At 28.1% G+C, this 12,701-nt stretch overlaps 1 protein-coding gene across 1 annotated transcript; it reads left to right on the plus strand.

Annotated features, from left to right (window-relative positions):
- The first annotated feature begins 4,179 nt into the window (after window positions 1–4,179).
- LOC109790128 (auxin-responsive protein IAA8) lies at window positions 4,180–9,278 on the plus strand. Its single transcript, XM_020349232.2, has 7 exons — window positions 4,180–4,343; window positions 6,097–6,520; window positions 6,611–6,786; window positions 6,903–7,129; window positions 7,273–7,414; window positions 8,062–8,123; window positions 8,893–9,278. The coding sequence occupies exons 2-7, from the start codon at window positions 6,116–6,118 to the stop codon at window positions 8,928–8,930; spliced, it is 1,050 nt and encodes a 349-aa protein (XP_020204821.1). The 5' UTR covers window positions 4,180–4,343; window positions 6,097–6,115; the 3' UTR covers window positions 8,931–9,278.
- Window positions 9,279–12,701: the final 3,423 nt, after the last annotated feature.

Consider the following 12,701-nt stretch of genomic DNA (forward strand, 5'->3'; position numbering starts at 1 on the left):
GTGATATTAAAATAAGTGTTTTCATTTATCTTAAAATTATTTTATCTTAAATTAAAACAATTTTATAAATAAAAACTATTTTTTTATTAAAATTTATTAGTTTTTTTAATTGATTTTAGATTAATTGACAAAGCCAAAATATTAAATAAATGGACAAATCATTACATTAATTTTCGATTGGACCAATTAAATTGAATGGTCCAATTCAATTTTAAAGAAAATAATTAAAATTGAATAAAATTCATAAAAATAAATTTAATTATCTTAACAAAATTACAAAAAAATTTAAGTACTTAAAATTAAAAAAATACAAAAATAACAAGGAGTTATCAAATAAAAAATATTAAATAGGTAACAAAAAAATTCAAATTTATCTAAAAAATAATAAATAAATTATTTAATTCGGTCTCTCTATTTTTGAAATGTTTAATTGGTCTTGTTATTTTTAAATGGTTCAAGTTGATCTTTTAATTTTGTAAAAATATTCTATGTTACCCTTTCGGTTGATTTTATTAATGACATTAATGTCAATTTAGATGGAAGGACAAAATTAAATATTTTACAAAATTATAAGACTAGATTGAACTATTTAAAAATAATGGGACCAAATTGAATTCTAAAAATAAATAAAGGAATAAAATGTATAATTTAGTAAAAAATATATCTAAAAATTATTTAAAAAAATTAGGCTTAGACCTCCAGTTATGTTTTTGTTTAAGTTTCTTTGCTCTTATTAGATTGTGACATCAAGGCTTAGATTTCTCTTATATATGTTTCTGCAGCTTATATATGTTTGTAGATGTTTGGTTTTAAATTTTGGTTTTTAATTTTAGTATGACCTTTGGTAATGATGGAGCTTGACCAATTATTTTGGGGGAAGGGATATAAATAGTAAAAAATATTAATGTACTCAAAATTTAAAGTTACATGTAATTGAATTAATTTGTACTCATATATATTATCATTATCAATAAGACAAAGGTGAGTACATAAGGCAATATAATTATAAATATAAAAAAACAATAATATTATCTACTTAAAGTATTGCTATTCATTCTTTTAAATACTTGAACTCATCAATAATTGAATTAAAACTAGAGTTTTTAGTTATTTATTTTTTATTGTTGATGATTTTTATTGGTAAAAATGATTTTTCTGTTGTACTTGTAGAAAGAGTTAAAATAAGATGATTAATAGATCAATTAAATAAAATATATTTAACTTTCATGTTCTTGTCAAAGATTAACATAATTTAATTATAGTGGATAAATTCTTTAAATTTGAGTGGTTATGAGCATTAACAATAAAATCTTGAAGTTTAACTTTCAAACTAATCTTCTTTGGTTCAAAAAAGACCCAAAGAATAAAGTTTGTTCACAGGAGTGCATATACTATAAATGGTAGAAGCTCTATAAGCATCCTTAAGAACTAAAGCAAAGCTTAAAGTTAAAAGTTCTATTGGTTGCTCATTAAACTTGTCATTTAATTCTTGCAAATACTTATCCATTGTAATGAAAAAATATGTTAACTAATGTTATATTGTGATATGATCTTATTGATGTCGAGAATGACCATGATGTGCTACATAAGTAGAATTAAAATTAGGAATATCAATGTCATGCTGCTCACAAAACATTATCACATCCTTTAACAAAGCTTTCTAACTTTTGAATCAACATTTTAGTGGAACAAACTAGTTACATAGTGTTAAGTATATCTTCATATTGTCATTGCAAAGTTTGTAAAAGACAATTAGTAATCCCCATAATCTTTCATCATTAGTAAAATCATTGTGTACTCAAATTAAGACAAAATATCATAAGCAACATCAGTATCCCTTTTGAGAATAAATTAATCCATCGACTATGTAATAAATCTCAAAACATTAGTCATTCGCTCCTTTTTATTATTCATCATGTGCTTCATCAACAATTTTACAGAATTTATAATCTTTAATTTCTTTGCAAATGTGACTTCTCACTTTTCTAGAGAAAAATATGCAAGATTTCTTTCTAAGTTTGATGTGAAGTATATTTTTAAATTTAGAACACTTTATGTGTCTTATGACTTACGACTTGCGAAAAGTGCACATGGAGTTACTCACATAGTAACACTCATGAGTCATAAAGTAATTCTCCTTTTTAACCCTTTAAGATATTTATTTTTTAATAGGAATTAAGTGGGCTATTTTAGTTTAGCATTGGTCTTATAACTAACGACACTTTTTACTTGACTAATGGGCTTATATTATGTTAAAAAAAATTAGGGAGATCGATCCTAAATTAAGTCCAAGTAAATACAAAAGTTTAAAAAATGGGGAGGGGAAAGAGACATGTTGGAGTACTTATTAACTTACATTACTATTTTATGTCTTTTTTTATTTTTTTTATTTAAGTTGGACTTGAATTTTGATTTAAGAACAAGATGTCTTCGATCCATTTGTGATTTTGTTTTCTAAAAATATCATAGATTTTATTTAATTTCTATCATATGTATGTATGTATAAGGGGTAGAAGGTGTTACAAGTAACATTCAAAGGCTTGAATTCAACAATCCTTCGTAGCTTTCTTAGTCAAGCTCATATATATGTGTACTTCAAAACACATCTTTTCATATTATCGTGTTGCATTAGTTCACATAAATACACAAGTTTAAAAAATGGGGAGGGGAAAGAGACATGTTGGAGTACTTATTAACTTACATTACTATTTTATGTCTTTTTTTAATTTTTTTAATTTAAGTTGGACTTGAATTTTGATTTAAGAACAAGAAGTCTTCGATCCATTTGTGATTTTATTTTCTAAAAATATCATAATTTTTATTTAATTTCTATCTTATGTATGTATGTATAAGGGGTAGAAGGTGTTACAAGTAACATTCAAAGGCTTGAATTCAACAATCCTTCGTAACTTTCCTAGTCAAGCTCATATATATGTGTACTTCAAAACACATATTTTCATATTATCGTGTTGCATGAGTTCACATAAATGCGCATGATTTTACACACATTACATGGAAATAAATTTCTTAATTTTTATTTTTTCTTCTTTAACTTTTATCTATTTTATTTCTCTTATCTCTCGTGTTTTTCCCCCTCCTTCTCTCTTATTTTTCTCTCTTTCCTTTTCATCTCTTCTTCTTTCTAACATAGGGTGTGTGATTCTTCTTCCCCATTCTATTACAAAATTATGCAGAAAAATAAAATAATAAATTTATTCTATTACATTAATTACAGCCAATTTCCTTTTATTCCATTTCACTTAATGTTAAATAAAAATAACTCAAATGTTTTATTATTTACAAATAGTCATTAATTGGTTATAGAAATAAAGATACAAAATTTATAGTTTTAAAAACAAAATCAAATTGATTATTTTGATGCAGTCCATCTAACTTGAAAAATTGATCAAGTAAAAAATCAATTGTTACAATTCACAAGAACCAATAAATTTTTTTTAGTTTAAATCGAATATTTTGTGTTTTCTACTTATGAATTTTTAATTTTAAATAAAGAGATTATATATCACCATTATGTATGAAGTGTCATTATTTAATTAATTATTTTATTTTATTTTATAAGGAATATAATATGATCCTTTATGTTCATTGAAATATTAATTTAACAATTTTTTTTATAATATCACACTAATTTATTGCTTAATAAATTATATAATACTATATATATATACATATAACTATTACTAATTTCACATCAATTTAGTTATGATTAAATTATTAACTATCAGGTTCAAAAATATGGTTTAAATTTTATTCAAAATTAATGACTTAATGTAATGTTTACATTATTAATTAATTAAAACTTACAGTTGATATAACTTTAAAATAATAAATATTTTTTATACCAAAATTATCATATGATAATTTGCTAATATATATACATATTTTTTTATTAGAAACAGGCTCGAATTGATAATACCATCATAAACGCCAAGGCACGTATTTGGAATATTTTGAGAATTTGTTATTAAATAAACGTGTGAAAATTGGGATTTATATTATTTATTCTTTAAATATTGAAAAGGAAAGTGTGATTGTGAGTATTTAATAATAAAAATATTAATTAAACAAATAGGTTGGCGACAGGAGCTGTTGGCTTTTTGGCCGCTGTCTACTTTTTTGATATATATATTTTATAATAATTTATGGTAATAGAAGGCTTCATTTATTTTGTGTGTTTGTGTGCACTATGCACTCTCCAAAGCTTTTGTTGCTTTGTGCTTAATGGAAGGCCCTTGAGCTTTTCCTTCTTTCTCTGTCTCCGCTCTTTAGGTTTCACTCTCACACTCACTAACCTCTCTTCTTCACTCTCTCAACTTCCTCAGGTGCGTCACTGCTTCATTCTTTTGCTCTGTGTTTGTGTTTGTTTCTGGTTTCAGATAGAATGTGACCCTTTTATGTTTTTTATTTATTTATAATTTTTTTAGATTTTGGTTTCTCTCCTTTTGCTGGTTCTGGGTTTTATTACTTTTTTTTTTTTTTTGGAAAAAAGGAAATTCTTTTGGAAGGTTTGGGGTTGGTGTGGATCTGTTTTAACAGATGCACTCTTTTTCCTTTTGTGTTTTGCTTTATATGTTTTTGTTTTAATTTCTCAGCTATTCGTTTACCTACCCCTTTTGTATTGGTAGGAAATATGAATAAGAGTCCTAGGAAAAATAAAATAAAAAAGAGCAAAATGATTGGTTGACTATGGTCTTAGTCTACAAATTTTCAACTTTTTTTTATCTTTTTTCCCCCATTTATTGAATAATCCGGTGCTATTAACTGTGATCAATATGCTTAGTTGGCTTCTTCTGGAGTTTTTTTTTTAATAAGAAATTACAAATTTTCTTGGGGTTTTCGTTTCCCCCTTTCTTTGGGGTTGTCATGCAGCTCATGTGATGGGTTATGATGGAGGAGGGGTCACTTTTTTTTTTCTTTTTTTTGGGGTGTGTGTGTAAAATTGACTTTTCAGTTAATTGTGGGAATAATTACCATTGCTGTCCTTTAATTACTGAAATAACATTTTGTGTTTGAATTTAATTTTCCAATTGCACGACTTTTAAAAAAAATGCGTGTTTGTTATTTCTTGTTTTGCCTTGTCCAGAATTTCTTTTGGCACTTTGCAGCAATTTCTTATGTTTCATTGCTATTGAAATTCCCTACTAATGGAATTCTCATTTGATACACACGTATAAATAGAGGATCGAATGACACTAGGTATCAAACTGGATAAAATGACACCTCCAATAACTTTTTATCAATTTGGAATTTAAAGTTTTTATGAAGTAGATCAACTCTACAAAATTTAATAAAAAGATTGATACTTTATAACTTTATTTTATCATGTAATATGTTATTAAAAATAAAAGTAGATAACTACTAGTTGACTACACATCTGCAAATGTCTAAATCATATAAAATTTAATGTACATGATCTTCACGATAATGTTGCATGGTTGGATTGATAAAATTTACTAGTTGTAAAACTTTAAAAAGAGCTACTAAAAGTGTCGTTTTACTAAGTTTGATACCTGGTTGTGTATATGATTATGATCCGTTCACTGAAGGTCAAGTTTTGTGAAACTTATTCCATTTAATACATTTTGTGACCATCAAAATTTCATCAACTTTATTTTAACAGACAGTATGCTTTCTACAATAAGTAAATGTTTACTGAAAGATAACACACAAGGAGTATTTGATTGTGTAACATTTGGTATGCACCAGCACAATCATCAACATAATATATCATTTGATTAAAGATTTAGATCCGTTGAATCCACATTCTGTAAAATGATACGGAGTGGAGTAATTATACAAAACTTATGTTTGATTGTGTGTAATGGTTCCTCTGACAAATCTTCCAAATAAAATCAGGTGCTGAAGGAGGGAACCACGTTCTTATTAATCCAGATTAATCATTTTTTTCTTATGTTTGCAAGCCAATAATTGGTCTCTAGTTAGATGAAAATGATGACTATGCTTTTACTTAATGGAGTGTTGGAACTCAATTTTTCTCTATCTTTTGTTGTTTTGTTATTTGTTGCATTTCTTTCTGCCAATATGTTGAGTGGATTGTGGTTTTGTGAAAGACAGTTCGTAAATTTGGAGTCTGATGTCTCCGCCACTGCTGGTTACCGAAGATGAAGGGCAGAGCAATGCCTCAATGGTAGCAACTGCATCTTCACAATCCTTGGACTGTTTCTCACCAAATGAGGCAAGATTGAAAGAACGCAATTACCTCGGATTGTCAGATTGCTCTTCTGTGGACAGTTCTACTGTCCCAAGCTTGTCTGCTGAGAAAAAGAACCTGAATTTGAAGGCCACTGAGTTGAGACTGGGCCTTCCTGGATCCCAGTCACCCGATAGGGATCCGGGTCTTTTCTCACTGAATTCAGCAAAACTTGATGAGAAGCCACTGTTTCCTTTGCTTCCTACAAAAGATGGAATCTGCTCATTGTCCCAAAAACCTGTGGTTTCAGGAAGCAAAAGAGGTTTTGCTGATACTATGGACCCTGAGGTGAATTCCTTTTTCCTTTTATTGTGGTTAAATGAATATCTCATACAGATTTTGAGTTTGATTCTCCACAATATGTGGTGTTTGGGGAAGTTTCCTGGCAATGCAGGGATAAACATAATGCTATCTCCTAAACCTTCTGGAGCTCAGCTGACCATAGTGAAAGAAATTCCAAGCAAGGTGTTACAAGAAAGGCCTTCTGCAGCAAATGGAACTGGTCATAACCATACCGGAGCTTCCATCAGTGGCAGTGCACCTCCTGCTTCTAAGTAAGTCAAACTGGCTAGATCTATGATCTTCAGGAGAATCTAGAAGTTGTACATAATACCATACAAGGGGACTAACAACATTTCTAGTTATGCTAATTAGTCCATATCTATGACAGGGCACAGGTTGTTGGTTGGCCTCCTATAAGATCATTTAGGAAAAACTCTTTGGCAACCACTTCAAAGAACAATGATGAAGTAGATGGAAAACCGGGTCCAGCTGCACTCTTTGTGAAGGTCAGCATGGATGGTGCTCCTTATCTGAGGAAGGTAGATCTAAGAAATTATACAACATACCAGGAGCTCTCTTCTTCCCTTGAGAAGATGTTCAGCTGTTTCACTCTAGGTGATCTGTTACAGCCTCAGCCTTGCTTTGTTTTAACTAATTATTTATTGCTATTGATTCTGATGAAATTTTCTGGTCACTATTTTATATTTTTAATTCTAAAATGTATCTTTTGGATGGACTTATGGCGTGTACCATACCAGGTCAATGTGGTTCCCATGGAGCTCCGGGAAGAGAAATGTTGAGTGAGAGCAAGCTGAAGGACCTCCTGCATGGTTCAGAATATGTACTCACCTATGAGGATAAAGATGGTGACTGGATGCTTGTAGGAGATGTACCATGGGAGTAAGTTTTTGTGTTCTCAATTTCTGGCTTTATTCTTTCTATAATAATTATATTTGTTTCTAAAACAAAAGGGCTAGGTGCCTCAGCAAATTTATAAAGCCACAGTTTTTCTTTAATCAGTGTAATGTGCAATATATTGCCAACAATGCCACAAATGATAAGCAATTTCCACCCAAAAAAATCAGTTTTCTTGGTTACTACTTCCTACTTGTAAAGTATTGTAGACATACATATAAAGCAGAATAGATACTATAGAAGAACATAGTAGTTGCTTGAACATTATATCGCATTAGTAAACAAGTATTGCTTCCATCAGCCCTGTCAAAATCACGATTGTTCAAGCCATACAAAAGTGCTACGCTGCTACTGTTACTTTTTTTTTTTTTTTTTTTTTTTTACAATTACATGTTCAACTGAAAGTCCAAAATATTGTTTTATTATATATCATTCCTGAATTTGGGAAGGTTTTATGTATTTTACATAAAATGATAATCAAAAGTACTACGTGGGTATCAAGTGTAGCAAATTACTACTAATTGTACCAAGAAACTGTCAACTGGAAGACTGATGGAATGTAGTCATTCGATTGCTGTTTCACTTCACTCCAGCTTGCATCTTATTAACTGTAATTTTTCTTTTGTTTGCAGTATGTTCATTGACACATGCAAAAGGCTGAAAATCATGAAGGGTTCTGATGCCATTGGCTTAGGTATGTATTCTCGACGAATTCATTTTGCAGCTGCCATACTTGTCACTTGAAAACCATTACTTGAATTGATGGACTGGGAGCCTCTGTTTTGTAAATCAAACAGTAGCGACGCAGGGCTAATAGGCAGCAGTACCGATGATGCATTTAAATGAGACTGTTGAATCTACTAGTCAGTAGATTATGATCATGGAGGGTTATTTTGAATCCACATGGGGATAATATAAGGATAAAAATTTTCTTGCATTCTTTGCAGGATGATACCTGTTTGATTTATTAGTATATTGTTTTGTGCTTGGTTTTCTTCAAATTAATCATTAAGCTAGTGCTTAAAATCTAGAAATACTAGTAGTAATATACAACATATACTTGATGGTTGATATAAGGTGTAGCTACGCAAATTTTAACAATTATTATGTTGAAACATAATGCCAATTCGCAAGTTATCCATTCAATGTATAAGATTTGAATTTGAAGATGAGCTAGAATGAGTTTGCATCTAACATGTAACACAAGGAAACTATGATCGAAAGTATCTAGTTTATATCTGCAATTGACTCTTTTGGATTACCTGTACAGTTTGTTTCCTTGTAAATTGTAACTCAAGGAAACTATTATTGTAGTGTATGCCTGCAATGTACCCCTTCCCGTCTTACTCGCTCTAATCAGCAAAGTCTCAATTCAATTTCTATATTCACTACACCGATAATGTGCCTATTAACACCAGTTAATTTGCTCAAATTTGCTAAGGTAATTTTTCCTTTCTTTGCAGCTCCCAGGGCCATGGAAAAATCCAAGAGCAGGAGCTAGATGGTATTGGAACTGTTGACTGCGTTTTGTCTACTACGGTAAAGTTGCTGGATATGAGAAGGTTGTGCAAGGAGAACTATGGTATAAATGACTGAATACCGGGTTTTGATGGTTAACTGCTATTTAAGATGTTGTCTATGATTACAAGTCCCTGAATAGTGTCTTTGTCTTTTGTTTGTGTTACATTTGTTTCTACTATAATTCCTTATGAAGCTACCATGCATATTAGTAATTGTGGAGTCTGTAATCTTATAGGAACCTGTTTGTTTTGACAAGTTGAATGTATGTTACAATCAGTGTATTGTTCTCAGTGATTTGCTATTATTCCTTAGTTTTTCTTTCTTTTTACTCTTGAAGGCCATTTTTTCATGCCTACCTCGGTAAATCAAATGATTCCTGTGCTAAGACTAGGAACCGTAGAGCCAGTGTCACTTCAGCCTACGCTGGTGGTTGACTTGGATGACTGATAAGTGTTACCAATATACTATTTTTTTAATACACTATTGTTGGCTAAAACTAATTAAAAATTGTGAGATTATAAGAATATACTTGTCTCATTTGTGTTAACTCGTGTAAAAGGATTGTGTTAGTGCTGTTGGCACTCATTGCTTACTATGTTTTTTAGTGGAAGATTGGGATTGCCAACTTGCAGGGAAATTTTCACTTTAGGATTATAATAATTAGCATGTTGACAAAATTGTGTACTAGCAATGAAAACAGGGTTAGCAATGAAAACAGGGTTAGCAATGAAAAGTTATCTAAAGAGAAATTTTGCTCTCGTCTTAAATGTCTCGAGTGTCCAATGTGTAATCCATATTTAAAGATAAATGATTGTTTTTGGGAACAACACAATGGATTTTTGGGTTATTTAGACTGGTTAGAAAAGAAAAAATCTTATATTTTATAATTATTTTAAAGCTAACTTAGTTTATTTTATGAAGTTCTAAAATCGTTTCTTGAGATTTTTACTTTTTTAAATAAGCTAATTGTTATAAACTTTTATTTTAAAAAAATGTAATTACAATAGTACTAATGTTTCTAAAATGGCGAATGAGTATATAGCATATTCCAATGGTAGTAAATAATATCAGTTTTAAGTTAGTCTAACATATATAATTTACTCATTAATGATTTGATGCTTCTCAACAAAATTTAAGGATTCTTTAAGAAAATCATGTAGTGTTTTTTTCTAGTTTAATTTTCATGCATTTTCGATATAATTTTGTCATCAACTAATTAGAAATTATTTTAGATATGATTTTTAAAGTAGTTTATAGAAAAGTTAATAATCTTAACATGTAAATCTATAATGGGATGAATTCTACATTGTCAGAATATTTTTATATAAACTCATTTTCTTTATATATGTAACTTGACAGTTTGATCCTATCCAATGACAAGGAAAGAATTATTTTGAAGCGTTTTTAAACTTCGATACATCATATTTATAGAATGTTGTATTGACGGGTTTGACACGATTTTGACGTGATATTTATTAGACAATTTGATAAATTTATATCATGTCATAAATAAAAATTATTATTATTTTTATTTAAAAATCTCTTTGACGTAATTTTAACATTTACAAAACTTGAATACGAACTAAGAGAGTTAGACAATTCCCACTCTTAATTAAACACTTATCTAACACTTCTATTATAAAAAAAATTAAAATGTTAATTTATTTATAAGATTTAAATATGTTTTTAATATTTTAAATTTATGATAAATTAGTTTTTGGTCCTTTAATTTTAAAATTATTATTTTTAGTCTTTATAATTTTTAAAAACATTATTTTACTCCTTCAGATTACCAATAATTACAAGAGTTAAAAAGATCAATTTTAACTTTGAGACACTAAAAATATATTTAAGCCTAAGCCTATTTATAAATATTGCAAGACTCTTAAGTTTTTTTATTTATGATAAAACTCATTGCCTTAACACTTTTAAGGGTCATTATCATATAAAAATTGTAAAACTTATATATATGTTGTGTCTTCATGTCCAAAATTTTACATTGTAATCATGTCTTGATGTCTGTGTCAGGTATCCATGTCAAAATTGATGCTTCGTTATTTTTTAGAATTTTTTTATATTGAAAATAACTATCTATTTTTAATAAAAAACTTTCAAAAATATTTTTAATTTGAATCTAAACATATTCTAAATCAAATAACATTTTATTTCTACATAGAATTATGTCTTTTTCTCTCTTTAAAAATCATATTTCTTAATGTGGTGTCAGGGCCATACCACCCACCCACTTTGAATAACATTCCACTTTTAATTTTAATTTTTTCTTTTTTATATTTCCTTGATAAAATTCTTAAAGATTCTATGCTTTTTATTTTATTTTATAATTTTTTATAGGTTTTCATTCAAAACATTGACCTTGGTCGTTTCAAAATGGAAAATTCTCTTCTAGTTTTGATTCAATTTTCCTCAATTTCTCAAAATAAAAAACCCTTGCTCGCTAGTATCAATACATGTTTTGCTTTTTCTATTATTGATTTGATGCATGTTATTGAATCACCAGGAGTACCATAAGTGTTGCCCTTGAATTTGGTAACCACATTCCTTTTTTGCTTTGGTTTAAATTGGAATTAAGTAACAAGCAGAGAGAGCTTTGACCATTTCTATGTGTTCCTTCTCATAAAAAGCTATTTCTTGTAAACTAAATTTCCATGCTATATTTACTAAAAAATACTCTACAGGAAATTAATATCTACAAAGATATTTCTCATAAACTAAAAAGAAAAGTCTGTATCTAATAAGAAATTTTAGTAATGATTACTAATATTTTATCATAAAGAAATGTTTTAAAATTAAAATTAATAAATTTAAATATATTTTTAATCCTTATGACTACAGTGACTGTTGTTTGTAGTTTTTGTTAAAAAAATATTTTTTATTCCAATAATATTTGTTGCCTATTTTGATCATGTGAACCTGTCATTAGTAGCACAATTAAATCATAGAAACATAATTAAAATTAAAACAAAACATTAAAATGAAAAGGGCACAGGATAAATAAATATAAGTTTTTGATGCCATACTAATGGTATCTTAAATTGTACATCATCTTCTTTTACATGCCAAAGAAAAGTGAATGCAAATATTTCTACACTGACAATTATTATTTGACAAATAAACAAAATATAACATCATATGAATATTGTTATAAATGAGTTTCGGACCTCAGCCTAAGTTTGAAATTGCTTGTTAGGCCGTTCATTCACTACATAGGCCCAATTAAATTGATAAAGTGGATATCGAGAATCTTAGAATCATGATCATTATCAATGAATAATAAATTAGCTCTAATGTTGAGGCATACATAATCAACTTATCTCCAATTATAAGGCCCAAATAATCAATCAACTTATGACTAATGATGAGAATATGGGATAAGTATCTTATTATAGCACATGAAAGATACATTTTCTGTTTCATAACATCGTAGGTTATTTTAAATAAAATAAAAATATTAATAAATAGATAGAAAAGATAGTAAATTTACAAAATTAATTTTATGATTAAAGTATATTTCAAAATATTTTTAAGTTTATTACCATTCATTCATTGAATTAATTTTTTTTAAAATATTTAATTAAATTTAAATTAATTTATTAAAATAATAAATAAAATAAAAACTATAAATTAAATTATATATTATACTTTTATGTATACGTCAATATATAAAATATAAATTATATATTTAATATACATATTTTAGCATTACATTAATGAAATATAATAAATGATACTT

Source organism: Cajanus cajan, chromosome 5, assembly GCF_000230855.2.
Source record: "Cajanus cajan strain Asha chromosome 5, NIPB_CcT2T_4, whole genome shotgun sequence".
Classification (NCBI taxonomy): domain Eukaryota; kingdom Viridiplantae; phylum Streptophyta; class Magnoliopsida; order Fabales; family Fabaceae; genus Cajanus; species Cajanus cajan.